This window comes from Fonsecaea pedrosoi (genome assembly GCF_000835455.1).
Source record: "Fonsecaea pedrosoi CBS 271.37 unplaced genomic scaffold supercont1.8, whole genome shotgun sequence".
Taxonomy (NCBI): domain Eukaryota; kingdom Fungi; phylum Ascomycota; class Eurotiomycetes; order Chaetothyriales; family Herpotrichiellaceae; genus Fonsecaea; species Fonsecaea pedrosoi.
In genome coordinates this window covers 2013137-2034460 of record NW_013550608.1, presented here as the reverse complement: position 1 = coordinate 2034460, position 21324 = coordinate 2013137, and the positions used below count along the sequence as shown (strand labels likewise).

The following is a 21324-nucleotide window of genomic DNA, read 5'->3' as shown; positions in this document are numbered from 1 at the left end:
CGGTTTGCTGTTTTCTTGATGACGCGTCTCGGATATCCAAGGCTGACACAGACCACTGCGACCTCCTTCGCTCAATTTGCGCGATCATCCGTGCCCACGTAACCAGCGCTTGACCGAACATGATCTGGTGCACTGATCAAACTGAGCTCGCCTCATAAAGACTACGATGCCTTTCTCTCCTGTCATCTTCGTGAGACGCGCGAGATCTGCGGACGATAAAAAGGCCGAGTCCCCCGAAAGACATGACGAGGAAGGAATCAAGATTATTTGCAGGAGATGACACAAGGGCGGGAGGTGCGCAGCGCAGGTAAAACAGGAATCCCATACACCAAGCAAGTCATTGGGAATTCAAATACCCAACCACTGCTATTGTGTTTGCTGCATCTCACCACCTTAACTCTCACAAAAAAGAAACCGAACCCAGCATCCTCTCCTCATTCTCCTCGTACCTAAGCGGCCGACAAATCCAGCGGACTTGTACATGTAAAAGAATTCACCTGAGGATTCTTGAATGCCTCAATCATGCCTTCGATGGCCGCGTACGCGCCCAATCCCGCCGTCGCCAACGCTCCGCCTGCGTGAATAATGTGCCACACATTGATGTACCATTTGTCCGCGAAGAATCCCTTAATCAACCTCTTTATACCATGCTCGCTCCGGACAGTTTGACCTGTCTGTTCATTGAAACCGTCGCCCGGTGTCATCGAGTTCCTTTGCATGGTGTAGGCAAGGTGGATGATGGGTGGGAACGAGTAACTGAATTGCACAATGCAAAAGGCTGCAATAACGGAGACGAAGCCAAAGTAGTCCTAATCTCATGTGTTAGGGAGTGCAAGAAAACGTTGTATCTGACCAGAGGGAGGACACTCACTGGAATAGCCGCCGCGACGATAAAGGCCACAGACCAGTACACCGGTACAATCGCACTAAAGAGATATTTCCCCGGCTTGGATGTCAAGGGTGGCGCATTGAACAATTCCTGCAGAACTTGATTATAGAGCACCTTGATTCCAATATTGCCATACAATCCCGCTGCGATCAACCCTGAAATCACGACCAACATGTCGCAGGCCGCTTGGAATCCGTAGGGAGAAAGACCCATGTAGGCGATGGTAAAGCTGTACTGGCCTTGGTAATGGTACACATAGCAGCCATAGATGAGGTAGACGGCATAGATGAAGAATTGTGCCGCCCACATGGCTTTGATGAAGTCCCATGGGCGACGCATCTCAGCCATGATTTCGACGAAGAGTTGCGCCCCGCCGTACGCGAACACACCGCTCATCAGGCCGTTGATGGCGCCGACGAAGTTGCTCGAGTCTGGGAGACCCCCATAGTGGATGATGGATGGGTAGACGCCGTTTTCGTCTGGTGCGATGGTGGCGGGATTGACGGCTGAGCCAGCGGAGCCAAGGACGCTGATAGCATAATTCGGTGGCGAGTGAGCCATGACACCCATGGAGATGAATATCACCAGCAAGTTGAGGCCCACGGCGACCATGGAGAAGACGCCAAAGTTTCGCAGGGTACGGACCTGGCCCATGAAGAAGCCCGCAATAACGAACAAGACGACGCAGACGACATAGCAGAGCCTGAACTTGGATGTCTGCGAGATACCCTGGCCGTTTTGGATGATAACTTGACCTGTGATGAGGAGTAGCTGGATCGATTGGAGAATGTTCACCACATATCGCGCAGTTGTGCCCATGGTGCGGTAAGCCAGATCTCCGTAGTTGCGGAGGGGATATTCATACGAGTCGAGGCCGAGATAGACTTGCCACAGAAGATAGCCAGAGTATCCAGCCATGAAGGCGAAGACCGTATAGAGAGCGACCCCCGGACCCCAGCCGAGGGTTCCTAGAGCAAATCCAACACCATAAGGACCTAGGATATCTGTAGTGATGAGATAGAAGCCGGCTCCCCAACTGGCGGTCCTCAATGCCCGGGATGCATTTCGCCATTCCTCTTCAGTGACCAGGCTGTGTCTGGACAAGATGCTTCTGCGTCGTGGCCGGGTGGGCTCTTGACTGTCGTGACCGTCTGTCCCAGGCAGCACAGATTTTTCAGTGTTTTCCTTTTCAGCAGTTGTGTCACTACCGTTGTTGACTGGCACTCCTTCCGCTGTGACTGAGGATTTCCTCCTGAAAACTTGCTGCATGATGCCTCCATCAGTAATATGTTGCTGGACTTTCTCCTCTTCCCTGGTGCGGTTGGCGTAGTGCACGTATTCCTCGAAAGTCACACCAGGATCGTAAAGCTTCCGCTGTGACGGACTGATGTAGGTCTCAGGTCGGCTGGGGTTGACAGGCAACCCACCATCCTTTGCGTCTGCTAAAGACATGGCGATGGAACTGAAGAATCCAGCACAGTATCTGTATGACACCAGCCAAATTGAACCCTAGGAGTTTGGTAGGTAGTCTCTTACAAGCGCGAGCACTCACATACAGGGAGAAGGAAGGAAACGGACGAGGAGACAGGACAGACCGCCGTACTTACATCAAAAGCTGCCACGCGAGGGCGCATACCTCGGCGTCGAGTCACACGAGCAAGGCCATTCCAGTAGCGATCAATACTACCTCACCTCGCGGTGGTGCGAGCAATGCATCCAGCTGGTGGTGTGGATATGGATAAACCATGATGCCCAATGAACAAGTTCGATGGCGAACCGAGTTGGCTGGGATCATCGACAGAATGAAGCGTCTAATCCGAATGTGTAGTCGCTTGACTGTCACACAAGCATTGTCAAGCTTTGCCCAAGCCAACGGCCCCGCAGCCTCGAGCTAGAGGTTCTTTGAGTCTTGTAGGTGGAGTGATGAAACCATGGCAGTGTCGCCTTCAGGCATCCGGCATATCCTATCTCCATGGTGCTGATGGTGGTGTACTCGCGGCCATGATTGCCCATAGGTCCTATCTCTGCGCAGTTTACAACTCAGAGAGGCTCTCTGTGCCCGGGAATGTGTCAAGCAATGTAACCTTGGGCCCTTGCGAATGCGTATTCCAGAAAACCTTGACATCGACGGGACGGAAACTGCCGATGATGTTGAGAGAGTCAAGAACAAGGCGTCCCATCTTGAATCGGACAGCTGCTTGTTCGTACCTGGCGCCTTCGGTGATACTCCACGGACGCGCATAAAACTTTCCAGATTGGTGGTAATGATGATTGTCGTTGTACAGGGCAGTGTTCACGGATCGATACCAAGGTAAGATAGTGCAATGGGGTTTAGTTATTCATCGATCGAATCTCCTTGATTGAATGTTACTTGTGTATGTATCTAGACTTCACCAGGCTTCTAGGGAATTCGTCACATCCTCTCACTCATGGGCACCAATACACCAATCCAGCAACGCCGCAGTCTTCATCCAGTATGTTCAAGTTTGATTCTTAGGGAAAGTGTTGTCTCGTTGTAAACCCCCACCATCGAGTCGCCCCATGTCGGCCCAAAGTCGGCGTCATTCGTAGGTTGCGTTGAAGGTCAGCAATGCCTAGTGTTCTTACTCTCGCTACCTTAGGAGGAGGTCTTCGGCGCTGGGCTCGGCGAGCGGAGCGGTGTTCTGGCCTCCGGAGTGCGGGACTGGGGTGTTTGCGCTTGTGATCTCGAAGGGGTTCGTTTCGCATGCTCGGTCTGGCACTATAGACCGAGCATGTTGCCAACCACACCCGCATGTGCAACACCAGCGACATGTTTGAAGTGATCCGCTAATTCTTTCGGGTCCACAAAAACCCTCCACACCTGGTCAGGAACATCCTTGAATGCATCAATAAATCTTTCGTTCTTGTTCTTGGTCTCCATATGAGGTGCTTCAACGACCTTGCGGATGTAGATTGCCTTGATCCAATCAGGATATTTGGCGTACATGGCAGCGTACGCCTCAGGGTCCGATTGCGTCGAATCACCGATGCAGATAAACTTGCGGTTCGGAAGCCAAGATTGGATCTTGTCGATGCGATCAGTCTTGTATTCTTTCACACCTTGAGTGAGAGATTGCAAGAGACCGCCCAAATACATCCACGAGGCATCTCGCAGGATGAGAGTCCCCGGAGGGTAGTTGCCATCGAGGAAGTCATGGAGGAAGGGATACAGATTATATGGAGAAGCCGACAGGTAGAACCAAGCCGGAGATTTCAGAGACTCATCAAGGACCTTGTAGAACTCGGGCATTCCTGGGGTCGTCTTGGGAACGTCGGCAAAGGTGGATTGCAGAATACCCGTGGGACTCGGGGTCATTGTCACTTTTACTGTATCATCGATATCTGAAATGACGCCCCAACCCTCGGGACCGATAAATCGTGTGTTGCATTTTAGACTGGGGAAGATGTCGCCCTCGCTTGTGCAGACCACCGTTTTTCCGTCAGCATCATCGGCACCACCGGTGAGTAAGGTCTGACTGCTGATTCCATTGAGGTTGGAGGGTCCGAGAACACGTTTGTGAGGGATATCTGTCGGGCCTGGGCAGGGAATCTTAATCTGAATTGTGCGGGCTGGAGCAATGGCCATGACAAAGGGCTTGATGCGCTCTTCGATCCTCTTTCTGGCCGCGTCGTCAACGCCAGCTTTGCCATCCAGCCCAACCAAGTCGGCAATGGAGCTAACATATTTGGTCAAGTCTTTTCGACCTTCACGGAAGAAGCAAGCCACGAATTCGGCTTGCCATGGCTGGGTCACTTCTTTTCCGGGCTTGATCGGTTTGTATGCTGTATTGTCCAGGAGCCATACTATGTTGTCCTTAGGGTCCGCTTTCTTGCCGAAGGGGTTCTTCGAACCCAAGAGGCCTACTTTGCGTCAGTGGCTGCTCACCTCGATACTTGGGGTTCTTACATACTGGTGCCTTTATCAATGAAGCTCATCTCAGTCTTGCTCCAGCGTTTGGGTAATTTGGCCTCGATGTCTTCGAAATTGGCATCTTTGCGAGATTGAGCCTCGAGAGGGGATTCGTTGACCTTTTGACCAGTGAAGTCCATAATTGATTTGTCCTTTCCTTTCGGCATGATGGAAAAGGTCCTGTGGATATTTCGTCCGAGTGACTGCGGGATGAGCCAAGCTCGTGACAAAGGAGAACGATAACAATAACGTGCCAAATACAAAATAAGCGGCTGGACTGGCCTGTGATGGGGAATGGTTGAAATGGGCGAAGAAGAAAAACCACACAAAGACGAAGACGAAGAAGAAGGCAACCTCATGGCAGCTGGTTGACCAGAGAAGGAGCAACAAGGCCTCTGGCACGCCGCAGGAAGGCACGAGCCTGGTCATGGACACAGGTAGCAGGAGGGTATGGAAGGGTCAGCAGGAAAGAGAGGACACGAGTAGACAGTCAGCTTTAGCAAAGATGATCCGAAGCTGGCACAGGAGGGTCACCAGCATTGTGTAGACGGTGATCTACGTCTGATTTGAGACCTTTGAGAGGTTTGAACCCCAAAAGAAGGATGAAGAAACAGGATTGTGGTCCTTGGCCAATTCTGGGGACCCTGAAACAGCCTCATGATCAAGATACAGGCTTGACAGGTTATCTGACTGGGGGGCATGATCTGTTGGCGGACGAGGGTGTGAGGTTAGGCGGAGGCTTCACAGGGAGAGCGCCTAGCCAGGCACTGGGCACCAAAGACAGAGCAACAGCCACTATTATAGGTAAGCAACATGCGGGGAAGCCCAAACTCGCGTGCGGTCAGTGCCAAGTTTTCGTGTCGACGCGTAAATCGCGTTGAAGTGAAGTGGGTTTCCAAAAAGTCTCCATGGAAGTTCACAATCCAACAGCCAACGTCGCCATCACTCACCAGTCCCAGCAAAGACAACATGGCTTCCAGACCCGAGCTCAAGGTATGATATCTCTTCCGCGTCCAAAATGCAAACTTGCTAAGAACAAATACAAAGGTTGATGACGAGACTGGATTCATTCGTTTGTTTCGATCTCTCCCAGCGAAACCGGACGGCAACAATACTATTCGTGTCTTTGATCGAGTCGACTGGTACTCGGCGCATGGAGAAGATGCGGAATTTATCGCTCGGACTGTCTACAAGACAACCGCTGTTATTAGAAACCTCGGTCGAAGCGAAAATGTTTTGCCCAGTGTCACAATGTCGACTACGGTTTTCCGCAACCTCCTTCGAGAAGCGCTATTCAAGCTAGGCAAAAGAGTGGAGATCTGGGAGACCAGTGGTAAAGGTCAGTGGAAACTGGCCCGTCAAGCTAGCCCTGGAAACCTGCAGGCAGTTGAGGAAGAGCTGGGTTCGGGGATGGATAGTCAGGGTGATGGCGCACCCATCATCCTGGCTGTCAGAGTCAGTGCAAAGGCTGGCGAGGCCCGAAGTGTCGGCGTGTGCTTTGCAGACGCCAGCGTCAGAGAACTCGGTGTCAGTGAATTCTTGGACAACGACCTCTATTCCAATCTCGAAAGCCTTCTTATCCAGTTGGGCGTGAAAGAGTGTATCGTGGCGGGAAGTCTCCAGAAACAGGATCCCGAACTAGCAAAGATACAGCAGATTGCCGATTCTTGTGGCATTGCCATTTCGGAGAGGTCTGCAGCCGATTGGGGAACGAAGGATATCGAACAAGACCTGGCAAGACTCCTGAAGGGCGAAAATGCTGTGGGACTTCTACCCCAGACAGAACTTAAGCTCGCAATGGGTAGTGCTGCTGCATTGATCAAGTATCTGGGCGTCATGACAGACCCCAGCAATTTCGGGCAATACCGGCTTTATCAGCACGACCTGGGTCAGTACATGAAACTGGATGCAGCAGCGCTCAGAGCTCTGAACCTCATGCCGGGTCCACGAGACGGCGCGAAAAGCATGAGCTTGTTTGGGCTGCTTAACCACTGTAAAACCCCGATTGGAGGCCGCCTACTTGCACAGTGGCTCAAACAACCGCTGATGAATCTTGCGGAAATCGAGAAGAGGCAGCAACTAGTGGAAGCTTTTGTCACCGACACTGAACTTCGTCAAACCATGCAAGAAGAACACCTGCGCTCAATTCCTGACCTATATCGACTGGCGAAGAAATTTCAGCGCAAGCATGCAAATCTAGAGGATGTGGTTCGGGCGTATCAGGTTGTTATCCGGCTCCCAGGCTTCATCGAGGCGCTCGAAACAGTCGTCGACGAACAGTATCAAGTACCACTGGAGACACAGTATACCTCAAAACTGAAAGAATTATCGAGCTTTCTTGGGAAATTGGCCGAAATGGTTGAGACCACCGTGGATCTCGAGGCCCTCGATCGCCATGAATTCATTATCAAACCGGAATTTGATGAGCAACTCAAGGTGATTCGAGCCAAGCTCGATAAAGTACAGCACGCCATGGAGGTCGAGCACCGTCGAGTGGGCAAAGATCTCAGTCAAGAGCTTGACAAGAAGCTCTTTCTGGAGAATCACAGAGTACATGGGCACTGTTTCCGGCTTACGCGTAACGAAGCAGGTTGTATACGGAACAAGAAGGATTACAAGGAAATATCAACGCAAAAGAACGGCGTCTACTTTACGACGAACGAACTTTCGGAGTTGAGGAGAGAGCACGATCAGCTCTCCGGATCTTACAACCGAAAACAGTCGTCACTGGTATCAGAAGTTGTTCAAGTGGCTTCTTCGTACACTCCAGTTATTGAGCAGCTTGCTGCTATCATCGCTCACCTGGACGTGGTGGTCAGTCTGGCCCATGCTTCCGTCCATGCTCCCACAGCCTACGTCCGGCCGAAGATGCATAGACGGGGCACGGGGGATACTGTCTTGAAAGAAGCGCGCCACCCTTGTATGGAAGCTCAGGACGACATCAACTTCATCACCAATGACGTCGAATTGAGGCGAGACAGCTCCCGGTTTCTCATCATCACAGGTCCAAACATGGGCGGTAAATCGACGTACATTCGCACGATCGGTTGTATTGCTCTGATGGCCCAGATCGGCAGCTTCGTGCCCTGCACAGAAGCAGAACTGACGATATTTGACTGCATCCTCGCTCGTGTAGGAGCATCAGATTCTCAACTCAAGGGTGTCTCGACGTTTATGGCGGAAATGTTGGAAACCGCAAACATCCTGAAAAGTGCCACCAGAGACTCGTTGATCATTATCGACGAGCTCGGCCGAGGCACGAGCACATATGACGGCTTCGGTCTCGCGTGGGCCATCAGTGAAGAAATAGTCGGGCAGATCGGCGCCTTTGGGTGCTTTGCCACTCATTTCCATGAATTGACCGCTTTAGCAGACAAGTTCCCGAATGCGGTCAAAAATCTCCATGTTGTGGCATTTGTGGGTGATCAGGATAAGGATGTCGCCATGACCAATGGCGAGGGTGAGTCCGCTTCGAGTAAACGAAGGGAGGTCACCTTGTTGTATAGAGTTGAACCCGGCATAAGTGACCAAAGCTTTGGCATTCACGTCGCCGAGCTTGTGCGGTTTCCAGAGAAGGTGGTCAGCATGGCGAGACGAAAGGCCGAGGAGTTGGAAGACTTTACGAGTGCCACCAGCGAACAAAAGCAGAACGAGTGGTCAAAGGAAGATGCGGACGAAGCCAGCCAACTGTTGAAGGCTATGCTGCAGAAATGGAAAGAGCAGGTCGAAGGCAAGGACATGACTAAGGACGACAAGTTACGGCTGATGAGAGAAATGGTCAAGGGTGACGAGAAGTTGATGAGCAATCCCTTCTTCCAGACTGTACAAACACTGTGAGATTTGAAGCCGACGTGGGGCCGGTCTGCTCTGTCTGCTAAAGTCAGTGTGAGCGTGGTGTTCGGGAGTCAATGCTGAGGGAAATGCTGGAAAAGGCTGTTGTGGATAAATATTCATTGACGGTTAATCGGAAGGACGAGAATGAAGGGAAAGGTAGTTTCTGGGATGTCTAATCCCCAGGTTTGAGAGACTTGCAGAAGGCTATTCCTCAATCACATGTAAAATTTGTATACCATATATATTTTCCACTTCCATGCCGGCCTCAATGCACTCGAGGTCGTTCATGCTGTTGCATTCTTGATATTACTCCTCACATCATCATTACCACCGTACTGTTCCGCGTATTGCCTGCTTACATCCTCGGGGCCCTCACCAGCGGCGCCCTTTTCAAAATCACCAGCCTTGGTCGGCCGCCCTGTGCCTTTCTGTATACCACCGCCCTCTTCGACGGGAATCTCTCGGTTGTCACCAGCACCCGAGACTTTGCTTCCGTATTCAGCAGTGCTGCCGGGAAATTTGTTGGTTACTGATTGATCGATGCCAGATTCGGTTGCTATGTGTGGCAAGGGTTTGATCAGCGTGCGGTGCAATAGGAGCAGATGTGGGAAAGTTTCTATACATACTGCTGTCGCTCCCTCCAGGGACCGTTTTGCCTCCAAAGCCGCTGTCTTGCGCACCGTGCTTGGATTTGGCCGATGCGAGATCTCGTTCGGCTTGTTTGGCAATATCCATGAGGTCTTGCCCCTTGTATTGCTCAGACATGGCTGCTAGGTAGGAGGTGTCTTGGTGTGATTCTTTTGTCGGAAGGGTTTCCAGAAGACAAGTTGCGTGTGATGATGGTATTGCATTAGAAAAGACCAGATCATATTCTCCTTGAGGTTTTGTACTCGGATTTCGTTGAATAGTTGTGATGTCATTGGTTGATGTCATGTAGAAGTCGCTGTGGCGCTGAGCCCCTTGAGGCCGGAATCCAAATCCGGGTGTGCATGTGGTCAGCCTTGCTCGAGTTGCGCAAGGCTGAGAATCCAGGCAGTTGAGGTGTTGTGATTGATTATTGGTAATAAAAGAAGGTCTGGCAGATAGGAGGAGTGCGTGTCGTGGTCCTTGATTCTGGGTCCAGCATCATCATGGATTGTTTTTCCAACGCAGACTATTCTTCTTCTTGGTTGGTTCTCAGATCGAGCCTTCCTCAATACCATCACTTGCACGTCGCTCTTGCCTCAAGACGTGAAGCTTTCAGACCGTATTGCAAGCGAGGCATCGAGACTGCCTTCATCTCCGACATGGGTCGGTACTCTGATGGTAGCTGTCTTCTCTCCTCTCACAGTTTCTGTGAGCCACTCCCTCATCATTCCAGCTTGCATTTCTTTCGATCACCAGTGAAGCGAGTGCGACGCTCACCGTTTTGTCCTCTCATTTCGCCGCGGCTCAAAATGCCACCTAAACCTGATCCTGCTTCTCTCAGTGCACGCAGCCGTCACTCTTCAGTCTCGGCCATCCCACGGCCGAAATCTGGCACTTCACGCCAGGCAACGCCCGTAGCTGCTCGAGCAGATAGAAGGGGCTCGGCAGCAGTGACAAGTCTCCCCAGAATTCCTTACATGCACCGGAAATCATGGCATCGTGATGACTTTCTTCCACCGAGCTCGTTCCGGATGGCCCAGGCTGAGGCACCGACGCCCAATAAAGAGTCCTTAGTTCCGTACAAGCAACGGTCCCATCATGATCTGTCTGGAACCCGACAACAGCTCTATATCCGAAACATGTCCACGCACTCCTTGAGCAGTCATGAAGCTGTTGTCGCTCCGTATCATCTCAAGCAGGTATCCAGCACTACTGCACTGCCAAAGTCCAAGACGATGGGAAGCCTCCTGTCTTCACCTCGCGAGATAATCACTAGACGACGCCTCCTTCAACCCCTCGACCCACCTCTGCCGCGAACACAAACTCTAGGCAATATCTCATGCTTCGCTCCGACACATCAAACGCCATCTCCAAGAAAGCCAATCTCTGTCTCACTGTCCTCCTCAGAACAGCATCATGATAATGTAAGTCAGCTTAATGTCGCCGACGCATTGAACGAAAGTAGGATGACAGAGAAAGAGATGGACTTAATGATACAAGTTCAGAGAGAAGCGGCAGTCAATCGCGCTCGACTTAGAAATGCTTGTCAATACCGAAATCCTCCAGTAAGGAGCACGGCTGAACCTGCACCAACTCTGAAGCTGTCACTGAACGATGTTGCCAATACACAACGTCTGGAAAGCATGAAGAGGACGTCATCATCTGGTCGGCTTTTGTTCATCAATTCCACTTTAGCGAATATAAACTGGCGAGACAGTGACATTCCAACTTCGACAACAATGACAACCAGTATTGGAAGCGTCACGAGCTCGAGCCCGAGCCAGATTTCGGACATTGATGCAAGACATGTGAGAGACGGTCAAGTATGTTATCGCCGTCGAGCGTTGTTAACCCTCAGACAGGTGTACGCCGCAGAGGACGCATCGTACTGGACTGGCCGATATATGTCTCTCTGTGACCGACTTCGCATGAAGGAGCTGAACAGACCACCTCAATCGCCCGCAGGGTCGACCGAAAAGAAGGCTGACCGTCTTTTCGAAAATAGCGAGAAGGTGCGTATGAACAGTGCGCTCAATGAGCTCAGAGAGCATTGCAAGACGAAAGAAGCCTTGAAGAGCTTTGAAGACTTTGAGAATATCCTCCTCAAAAAGCTAGGAGTTTCGCGTCAAAGCCTCCACCGAGCCGGAAGTCTCGCGTTTGCAGGTAAAGAAGTGGAACGGCGGCTGGGCATGTCGGGGTCAAATGGTTTCAAACCATTCTCGTTGAACATGTCAACCTCTCCTGGACATGCCTCGACACCAACCAGCAGAGTATCAAGCGTCAATGCTGAGGCCGTGTTGACCGAAACTTCCAAAGCGTTCTACGGCGAAGGCACTATGGCGAAAAGCAAGACCACAGGCAATTTGGCATCTCTCATTCCTCTCATACCAAAGAGACAGCATGTTATTGAGGGCAAGTCTTTGCCGAAGTCGAATACTGTCCAGCTCACTTCACATCGTCGTCGAACATCCTACTTTGAGTGTTCTCCCGAGACTCGAGCAAAGGCTATGAAGGAGCGAGAGGAGCGTGCCTCTCGCAGAGCAGCCGAAGCGCACCGACTTTCAAACCCACAAATGCCTTCTGTAAGTGTTTTCAGGAGTCGAGGCCGGAGTAAGGATCCAGTACCATCCCCAATGGCTGTGCAAATCTCAGGATCTGTTCAGCCTCAGTTCTTCTCTTCCTGTTGCAAAGTCGATGCCTCGGGAGAAGTGACAGACTCTTTGAGTGTGGCAATGCTCGAGAGTGGACATGTTCGCCCGCCTCCAAAGGCGGCAAATAACACCTTGCCATCACGAGTGGAGCTGGTCGAGGTGCCTGGAGGTGGGCAAGAGAAGATCGTCAAATCACGGCGTAAGACTGAGAGACAGATCAGCGGAGAGAGGGTCAAGACCCTATTCGGAGCCGGAATGCGAGAGGTCAAGAAGATGGGACGCCGAGTCAGTGGGATGAGTTGGCCTGGAAGTAGCGACGACTTGTTGCCGCCGAGAAGCGGGAGCAAGTGAAGAGTATATTGGCGAAGGGCGCCATGAGATGGGCAAAGCATGTAATAATGCTGCACCTAAACATTCCAGTCAATAGGAATAGTGGATAGGGCGACTTGTTTAGACACCTGTATGCCGGACGCCAGAACTATGCTGGTACCCAGTGGATCTCCACCTGGACTTTCCTCGCGCCATTTCCATCATCAGCAAACAGATCCACCTTTTCAAACCTCTTTGGAGTGGTGTGTGCGTAGAAGACGCTGTGGTTGTGATATGCGAGCACGTTGGCGCCATGCCCATTGTCGGCGTAAGAAAAGATGCCCTGAACCTTTGCAGAGTTTGCACACTCGAATCTGCCGGTGGCCGGATTCACCAGACACGGCGAGTACAACGACGAGAGGGAGAACAAGGCCTGGTGGCCCGGGTCGACGACGTCGTGCTGGGCGCGGAAGGTCGCGCACGTGCCCGAGACGTACCACTGGCCCTGGCGGATGAGGCAGCCCCTTTTCATGGCGGTGGTCTCGGACTCGGTCTGAGATGTGGGCGTGGCGTCGAGCACGTGGATTTCGAGGTGGCCTTTTCCTGTGAAGGGGGTGGTGGTGCTTGTGGGTCCAGCACCGATAGTGGTAGTCTTTGTGGGAGAGGGGGGTGGGAGCGGGAGTGGCGCCTCGTCGTTACCAGGCGTCTTGTGAAGGTATTTGATCCCGCGTCTCGGGCAGTTTGAGAGCCCTCCGTCGGGCGGGACAGGCACGAAGCTTTTGCGCACGGTGGTGGTGTTTAGGAACGGCGAGTGAGAGAGGTTAGAAGGTGAAGAGGAGGAGGAGGATATGTCGCGCCCTTGGTCTTCTCGGGGAGACATCATGATGGCTTTGGCCTCGGATCCCGCTTCGCCGTCCTCCAGGTCGTAAGATGTATGTCTCAGCGAGCCCATCACCGCGAAATGGTACCATACTTCATCCAGCTCGCCGCGGCGGTTGCAGCGGAATGTCACCGGCTGGCCGTGTGGAGAGGACTCGACGGCCGTCTCCAGCTCCTGAAGCGTGTATCGCTTCTGGGACGAGGGAAGGATGCCGGCCTCCGCAAGTATGGAGTACGTGTCGAGCGTTTTGAAGAGGGAGGTCGTGTGGATGAAGTAATCCAGCACGTCGAGGTGGCGGTGCTGGCGGTTTGGTGTCGGCGGAGGAGCCCCGTAGCAGTCCGGCTCGAGGGTCGAGATGCAGGTGCCGTGCTTGTTCCACTCATGCGCCCACAGGTGTTCGTGGTCGCCGTTGAGGGAGAGCCAGTACGTCTCCATAAACGAGAGCAGTTCGTCGACCATGGCTTCATGATTTCCGTCGTGCGCCTCGCCCGCACCGTCCTGGCCCTCTAGGGCGTGGCGGAGGACGGTCCGAATATCGGAATGCGAGCGCGAAGAATCGCAGAACGCGTCAAACCCTCCCGTGCAGAGATCTGGCCAGAGGCCATGAATGGTCCAAGAGTTGTTGGGCCCGATGGGTGGCTCCGTGTCCCAGAACTGGGTCTGCAGGAAGTGTCCTGACGGGTGGTTCACACAGCATGTGTTTACATCTTGCGCTGGGGGGGACGGACATGATAGGGACGGGGGGTTGGGGCAGACCGAGGGGTCGAAAGTTGAAGATGAAAGGGTGTTTTGACTGACGCTGTCGGTTGTTGTGAGAGGAGCGGGAAGTAGAAACGAGGACAGGACGGGCACTTGAGACAGCAGTTGATAGAAGGAGGTCATTGTGGAGTTGAGCGGTCAGTTGTAGAATAAGAATAAGCGAGCGAGGGCAGCCCTTGTTGATATATTCTCGGTATATAAAAGGCCACAGTCTGATATTGAAGGAGAGCTTGTTCGAGGAATGAAGGTTGGGGGCTCGGGGAATCGCGAACCACGCGTTCCGTCCCCCTGAATATGACGTCAGCGAGGCTGAGGTGGTCACAAGGCTGGAGCCATCACGAGGCTGACGACCCAATGGTCATCATCCCTTCGTCACTTCATCCTGAGGGTATTTCGTTCCTCCCTGCCTTCGGATCTCGTCCATAATCTCCATGACGCGGATAGTCTCTTTCCAAGGCATGATGGCGCTCTCTTTCCGGCCAGCCGCAATGTCAAGGGCGGTGTTGTCCGCCTCGTAGAAAAACCCCCGCCCGACACGAGGATAGTCATATGTTTTGCTTTCAAAGTCATGTTTGTTGTCCTCTTTCCGTCGATGGACTGTAAAGGACAAAGGATGCGATGGCGCTGCGCCATGTACGTCGATGTAGCCTTCGGTGCCTTGAATGCGGCAAATGGCTTCGCCAAGCCCGCCCGACATGGTGGTGGAGCTGACGATCCCCTGTCTTCCCGTCGATGGGTATTGTACCAGGATACTCGAAGTGACTTCGACTCCGTGGAGATGGCTTTGTGTTGCAAGGATTGCCGGCCTTTCGGAGTTTTCGGGGGTGTTGGGATCCAATACCAGGAACGCCCATGTCAGCGGGTAGATGCCAGTATCTAGCAACGTTCCGGCACCAAGCTTAAGATCTTTGTATCGCGAGGTGTCTGGCAAACTAGGGATGTGCACCAGTAAGCTGAAGTCAGAGGACATACGGAAGATATCCCCAATGACATTATCTTTGAATAGGAGCTTCCTCAGGTCTGCCACCAAAGGTCGATGCCGTAGCCACATCGCCTCGTGGACGTAAACATCTTTCTTCTCAGCAGCATCGAGCACCTCTCGTGCCTCGCGGGCGTTGATGGTGAACGACTTCTCACACAGAACGTTCTTCCCGGCGGCAATGGCGTCGAGGCAGTTGCTTTTATGAAAGGAGTGTGGAGTTCCTATATAGACACAATCCACGTCTGGGTCCGAGTAGACTTGATCATACGAAGCATAGATGGTGGGGGTTGCATTTGGGCAATGTTTTGCGGCGAAGTCTTGACCCTTCTGCATCGATGAGGATCCGATGCATTGGATGACATGTTTTGCTTTGGCATCGGGTCGGTGGAGGACCAAGTCTTCAACGAACCAGGAAGAAATGAGACCGGTCGCTGTAGTGGCTGTTAATAGTGCCACTTCATAAAGAGCATGGGAGTAGTGGTGGCATACATACTATTCCCCACCTGCAGGTTGGAATATCGGCAGCCATGACACTGGTACGAGGAGGTATACTGGGACGGGAAAGTTGTGCTTGGTCAATGAAGATATGAAGCGGTTATCATTTGTTTGGCCGGTGGTTACATTGGGACAATGGGTGAGTGGATGAGTGGGTGAACGGAGGGCGGAAACGTTTTCCGCACGGAGACATTGAGGGGGAGCACGGGGAGATGCATAATAATAATACGAGGGCACGAGATACACTTTCAGACTTTCTTACTTCCAACTGTGGATTCTTCCCCGATTCCTCCGCATTTACCGCCACAAACAACCCGTACCAAGAACAATACCTCGTAAACATCCCCCGTCTGTGCCTTATCGCCATATCCACTTGTTGTCCCTCCTCTTCCTCTAGACAAATTACTGACTGAGCAGTATGGTGTGCTGTCTTTTTATCAAGACAGACATGTGAAGATACACTAAACACCACCTCGTACCAAGTGTCTCGTATATTCTCCCCATCGTCGAGGTTGGATCGCTCTACCCCTGTCACCTTTATCAACGCCGTCACACTCTACTCAGCGGCTACAGGCATTGCCGCATCTACCGAGAAGCCACTTCCCTGAGACGCTTCTACTACATCACAGTGCATGCGCAGATCTCCAACTTGCATATTCATCACCGTTCTCATTTTTCAGCGTTGGGATTAACTTGCGTATTGCATTTACCGCCCACGACAACGCCCTCCGGTTATCAGACCTTGTCACATCTCCTCATTGATCCTGGGAACCAAGCCGTGCCTCTGTACCTCTCAAAATCGGACGCGCGATCCGCAACTATGGGCCGCTTCACAACCATGGTTCTTTCCTGCCTGCACAATCTCCTCATCCAACTCCCTCAGAATGGCTACCACAACATCTCACGCGTCGTGCAGCCACAGATCCGAAGCTTATCTGAGAGCCTTACCATTGCCAACCCCACCGCCAGGCGCAATGCTATCGGTCGCAAGGAAAATGAGATAGAAATGCAAACCCTGCATCCTAGACATGGGCGTGAGGCGTCCATGAAGCACGAAGCAGTGGTTGATGGTAGTCAGGTCCGATAGGCCATGGCAGCCTCAACGCAGAGAGATTTAAGGACCATCAAGAAGTCATTTACAAGAGATTGGATAGAGTTTGGCCGTCAGAATTCACAAAAGGGACGCCTGAAGTCAACAAACAAGGCCTACCACTTGAATCATTGTGTCGCTTGACATTCTGCGCGGCTGTCGGTCTCTCCCGGAAGGGTATTTTTGAAGTCCTTACCGATGGGATTGATCCCTAGATGGATTTCGGCCTTGTCTATGACCCCTGATCAATGCCTCACACCCTCCTGGCACCAGCAACGCCTACAGGAAGTTACAAGCCCTGTCATCTTGAGCGAATGACCATGTTTATGTGCCTTCAGACCACACTATCCACAACATCTTCTTCAACGCACCCACTGAATATCCTCCCGCCATGCTCTTTGCGCCGGGAGCGATGGCTGCAAATGCCGCCTCTTTGTCGAAGCCAGCATTCATTCTCGCTGCACTCAATACTTTCGGATCCGGTGTCACGTCCGCCACAGACGGCATGACTCGACGGGGCACGGCTTTCCCTGAAAGTGAGCATTCTACTTCCGGTAGTTCGTGCGCCACCGCAACCTACAAGGGGAGACAAACCTGCCACATGGTTCACAGGGATCGAACTATACAGAGATGTAAGATGGATGAGACAGAGAGATCGCCTTGACGCCGGAGTAGGGATCTAGATGCTTGACTTCGCACCAGCCAAGGACGGCAACCCAGGCAAAGACAGACCGTCAACATGCACGTCTCTCGCCACTCCACTCCAAGCTGGGGAAAGCATGTTGTCTGAAAAGGGACCACCCATGTTTGGTAACAAAGTCGACTCCACCCCTAGAAGGAAGCAAGACGAATGGCATCCTCGCTCGTCTTTCACATTGTTTTGCTTTGCGTTGGGCGTGGGCGTGGGTGTGGGCGTTGGCTCTCTGCGGCATTCCCTCTGAGTGGTACTGTCATATCTTATTCTGCTGCTCTAGCCTCCGCTGCACTACTCTCTGGTGATGCGATGGTGGGTTGATCTGTATTCTATACTACTGTACTACTGTACTTCTGCACTTATTAAACTATTGAACTACTGCACTACTGTACTGTCGCACTACTGTCCTGCGGTCCTGCGATCCTGCTGGCCCTACTCTGTACAATACAAGTCGTTGTTGCCACGTTAATATCAATGTCAATACCCATATCAAATATTCAGCGGTGCCTCCCCTCGCCATTCTGGACCGCTCCCCTTTTCGATGGAGCGTCCCGGCTTTTTGAAAAGGTAATCTCATCTGAGGTCAGAGTTCGGTGAAATTGTTCTTTCTCACTGTGTGAAAGGTTTCTGCTGCACCGCCAGCCAGGTTGAGCAGCGAAGCAGCCCTGTTGATTGATGTCTCGCTTACTATGGGGAGAAACTATTCAAGATTGGCTGTAAGCCTTGTTAACCCTCGATTCAGCCAGCCCTCATCAATGACCATGTCGGCCAATCCTCTTGATCTTCAGCTCTCGTGATAACGTTCCCAACTCCACCAGCCAGGCCAGAACAACCCTCATGCACTGCCACACGATCCTCATTCTTCGACAGCCAGTCGTCCAACCGCGTGCATCAAGTCATCCCCAAGCACTTGCGTTTGGTCGACAAGTCTACTCGGTAGTTGCTCATCAACCACGAATATGCCGTCTCCCCTGATGATACAGCTGAGCCACAGTCTTTGGTTCCGAGTCTTCTGTGCGATAGCCCGACTCGTTGCTCACCATGCTCTCCCTAAGTCTCTCCCGTCTCCCTTCCCGCCCAGAATCACTCTCGTATTCCCGACTGTCTGCTTCGCTCGACCTTGCACTTGCTCCTCTGAGGTCCCGTGTTCCCGGTCGAAGGTGGAGGACATGCGCCACACCTGTGTGAACTTGTTCTTCGTCATATTCGTCTTCTTGCTGCTGCTGCTGTCCTCGTCCGTCGTCGCAGGCTTCGTATTCTTGGTAGGGATGAAAGTAGCTAGGCTTCGGTGGGCTCGTAGGACCTCCACCACGGATGATTCGTTCAATTTCAGTTTCCGTGTCGCTATAGGGCAGTCCACTGGATGAGTTCAACATATCCAACGCACAGATGCTCTTGCGGTAGACTTCACGATCGCTGCTGGCGACACTGTGGTCGGATTTGTTTTCGTCCAGAACTCGCTCCGTCTGGAGGCCACCGTCTGGAGACGAGTTGATATCGGAAACTTCGGTGATTTTGCTGAGCACGCGTCGCGCGGCGGTCTGTCCCATGATACCATTCTTGAAGTAATCCGATGTGATCTGTGCCGCGAGGGGGCTCTCGATTGACGGAGCAATTTCAGCAACCCGAGCCGCCAGGGGACGAGGCCTCGGGTACGCTGGGGGGTCAGGAAGCGACTTGTCGGTATCTATGGAAGATGTAGTGGGAGCGCCATAACGTACAGCACCGAGTGAATCAGATCGTGGCCGATACGTTGGTGCTGTCATGACAGTCTCGTTCGAGCTCTGACAGCTATCAATGGGTGTATTTGGTGTCGTCAATGCCCGTGGATTTGCGTGTGTCTGCAAAGAAGGTCTGTGGCGAAGTGCTGCGCGATCGACCGTGGAAGCCACCTCCTTGGACGAGAACCTCGAATCCTCCGATGGGAGTCCAATCATGCTGTAACTCGTGGGGAGAGTGCCCTTGCGGTATTTGTCTTTGTCCCTCTCCATTCCAAAGAACCTCAAGGCTTTGGACGTGCTGCTGTTCTTTGCAGCCATGGCCGCTGTATCGGTAGGCGGCTGGAGCATCGCGTTAGCTTGGGAGATGACGTTCTTGACATCCTCCCGTCGCGCGAAAACCTCCTCGCGAGCACTACCCAGTTTTTGACGAAGATTCGATATCTCGGCATCGCGTTGATCAAGTTCCAGTGTATAGCTCGTTTGCATGCTGACCATAGTCCCTCGCAGCTCTTCATATCTTCTTTCCATCCTCTCCGACTCCGTCCGCATCTGTTGGCTCTCGGCAAGTGTGGCTCGACATTCCTGCAAGTCTCTGCTTAGATCGTCGTTCTGTTGTACAAGAAGCAAAAGCTCGTGATCCTTCTGCTGTACAAGCCTGACTGCTTTGTTGTACCTGTCCACGGATGCGTCGAGGTTTTTCGACTGGTCTTGGATCATGGCTCCCTGACCATGCAATACCTTGCGATAGTCTCTGATGAGGTTTCGCGCGTTGCGCAGATCTCCAACATATTTATCCAGGGTCTCCTCGGCGATGCGAACGTAATCAACAGACTCGTAAGGCTCGTTGCGCGTGTAGTCGGCTATGATTCGAAGAACTTGTAGAGTCTTGGGCTCGTCGATGGTATGCGCCCAGCTAGGGACATTGTTCTGAATGAACGTGCCCAAAAGGCGGGTGACTTCGTGAACGGTATTTCGAAGTTCTGATATTCTTCGGTCTTTGTCTTCGATTTCCTTGTCCTTGGCCGTCATCCTCTCCAAAGCTTCCTCTACCTGCCCTTCGAGCTCATTCAGTTGTTCATGAGAGACCTTGTTATCTCGTTCAGCAAGTGATTCTGCGGACTCGACAATTTTGCGGTACTCGGCCGTGATCAAGCGCAGTTGATCGCAGAAGGATTTGAGTGCCTGAGGAAGGTCAGTGCCAAAGGTGGTCGCAAAGGTCGAGCTTCTTACACTACTCAGGTTTACTTGATCAACGCTTGACTCGAGTTTCAGGTTACAAGCTTCGTTGAGCAGAGCCGTCATCTTCTGCAGTTGACTGCGCATAGCGGGTAACCAACGCTGGGATATGGTCACATGGTCGCATTCAGGCAGTTTATCCAGCAGCTCCTCGATAGTCATGGCAGTAAATGGCCGTGTGGACTGTAGGCTTGAGGGGGCGCGGCTTCCGATGGTGTAGAGAGGCATCGTGCTTCCAACGGATCGGTCGTGCTTTCTCAAAGGAGTGGTCAGGCTTCGCAATGCTTCCATTGTTTCGTCATCGCTAGATGCGGAGGTCGAGAGAGTTGGCACAGAGCTTGTCGTGGAATCATCAGTGTCTCGGCGAAGCAGTCGAAGAGATGGCGGGGGTGATATGGGATTTGTCTGCGGGAAACCTTGGCTTGCCAACAGAAGTGAACCTGGCAACTCTGCCGCCGTTGGTGAATACAGTGATGTCGGACTGGCTGGCATCTCCGGCAGGGAAAACCCCGGTGTCAAGGGTGTGGCAGGGTTGTACCGTGTTGTTGACGGTGAAGACCCATCCCTGAAATCAAACCCCAGTAGTGAATATTTACGTCGGTCAGTGGGAGTCTTGGGAGTCAAGAGTCCTCCAAGCCCAGAGCATGGTGGTGCTGAAGCCAAACATGGTGACCAAGATGCAGCATCAGAACCACTTGATATTCGCAGTGGAGGAGGCCGACGACGCAGTTTGGACACAATGTTATTATTCATCTTCTCCTGCACTTGGTGTACAACCGTGGGCTCTGGACATACAAGTCCACCAAGTCCTCCATTGACAATCATTTTTGAGGAGTCAGCCTGCGTCTTCGAGCCAAAAAGGGACGCCATCGGGGCAATTGAGCCACAGGAAGAAGAAAGAGGATCAGAATAAGAAGAAGAAGAGAAAGCCGGTCTGTCATGGATCATAATATGCTTTTTGCTGCTTGAAATGTGCCCATATATGCATCATGCAGAGCGACACTGTGGTCCACGCCCTCCTAAACAGGGGGTTGAAGCATTGATAGTCGCACGGAGAGAGCTTCGACAAGCTTGTCCAGAAATGGGCCAGGGAACGAACCAATCAAGGAGTCAAGGCCATGGCCTCCAAAGCCACCAGAGGAGAGACGGGATTGTACTACCATCCCCATAGTCGCCTCCTCGGTCGCGAGAGGCGCTTAAACCAGGCCATCACGAGGCCGGCACTG

At 52.4% G+C, this 21324-nt stretch overlaps 9 protein-coding genes across 9 annotated transcripts; 2 read left to right on the top strand and 7 right to left on the bottom strand.

Moving 5' to 3' along the window:
* Positions 1-449: 449 nt before the first annotated feature.
* Z517_12057 (uncharacterized protein) lies at positions 450-2341 on the bottom strand (the record flags this gene model as incomplete). The annotated part of the gene is made up of 2 exons (XM_013423637.1): positions 450-809; positions 872-2341. 2 exons carry the CDS (start codon positions 2339-2341, stop codon positions 450-452), a joined length of 1830 nt encoding a protein of 609 aa, XP_013279091.1.
* A 1288-nt stretch (positions 2342-3629) lies between these two features.
* On the bottom strand, positions 3630-4987 carry Z517_12056 (uncharacterized protein; the record flags this gene model as incomplete). Its single annotated transcript, XM_013423636.1, has 2 exons — positions 3630-4771; positions 4822-4987. The coding sequence occupies 2 exons, from the start codon at positions 4985-4987 to the stop codon at positions 3630-3632; spliced, it is 1308 nt and encodes a 435-aa protein (XP_013279090.1).
* An 802-nt stretch (positions 4988-5789) lies between these two features.
* On the top strand, positions 5790-8657 carry Z517_12055 (DNA mismatch repair protein msh-2; the record flags this gene model as incomplete). The annotated part of the gene is made up of 2 exons (XM_013423635.1): positions 5790-5813; positions 5868-8657. The coding sequence occupies 2 exons, from the start codon at positions 5790-5792 to the stop codon at positions 8655-8657; spliced, it is 2814 nt and encodes a 937-aa protein (XP_013279089.1).
* A 281-nt stretch (positions 8658-8938) lies between these two features.
* On the bottom strand, positions 8939-9419 carry Z517_12054 (uncharacterized protein; the record flags this gene model as incomplete). The annotated part of the gene is made up of 2 exons (XM_013423634.1): positions 8939-9210; positions 9281-9419. 2 exons carry the CDS (start codon positions 9417-9419, stop codon positions 8939-8941), a joined length of 411 nt encoding a protein of 136 aa, XP_013279088.1.
* Positions 9420-10090: 671 nt separating this feature from the next.
* Positions 10091-12283, top strand: Z517_12053 (uncharacterized protein; the record flags this gene model as incomplete). Its single annotated transcript, XM_013423633.1, has 1 exon — positions 10091-12283. The coding sequence occupies one exon, from the start codon at positions 10091-10093 to the stop codon at positions 12281-12283; it is 2193 nt and encodes a 730-aa protein (XP_013279087.1).
* A 127-nt stretch (positions 12284-12410) lies between these two features.
* Z517_12052 (uncharacterized protein) lies at positions 12411-14003 on the bottom strand (the record flags this gene model as incomplete). The annotated part of the gene is made up of 1 exon (XM_013423632.1): positions 12411-14003. One exon carries the CDS (start codon positions 14001-14003, stop codon positions 12411-12413), a length of 1593 nt encoding a protein of 530 aa, XP_013279086.1.
* A 238-nt stretch (positions 14004-14241) lies between these two features.
* On the bottom strand, positions 14242-15391 carry Z517_12051 (uncharacterized protein; the record flags this gene model as incomplete). The annotated part of the gene is made up of 2 exons (XM_013423631.1): positions 14242-15293; positions 15352-15391. 2 exons carry the CDS (start codon positions 15389-15391, stop codon positions 14242-14244), a joined length of 1092 nt encoding a protein of 363 aa, XP_013279085.1.
* Positions 15392-16771: 1380 nt separating this feature from the next.
* Z517_12050 (uncharacterized protein) lies at positions 16772-16954 on the bottom strand (the record flags this gene model as incomplete). Its single annotated transcript, XM_013423630.1, has 1 exon — positions 16772-16954. One exon carries the CDS (start codon positions 16952-16954, stop codon positions 16772-16774), a length of 183 nt encoding a protein of 60 aa, XP_013279084.1.
* Positions 16955-18088: 1134 nt separating this feature from the next.
* Positions 18089-20590, bottom strand: Z517_12049 (uncharacterized protein; the record flags this gene model as incomplete). The annotated part of the gene is made up of 1 exon (XM_013423629.1): positions 18089-20590. One exon carries the CDS (start codon positions 20588-20590, stop codon positions 18089-18091), a length of 2502 nt encoding a protein of 833 aa, XP_013279083.1.
* Between the last annotated feature and the right edge of the window lie 734 nt (positions 20591-21324).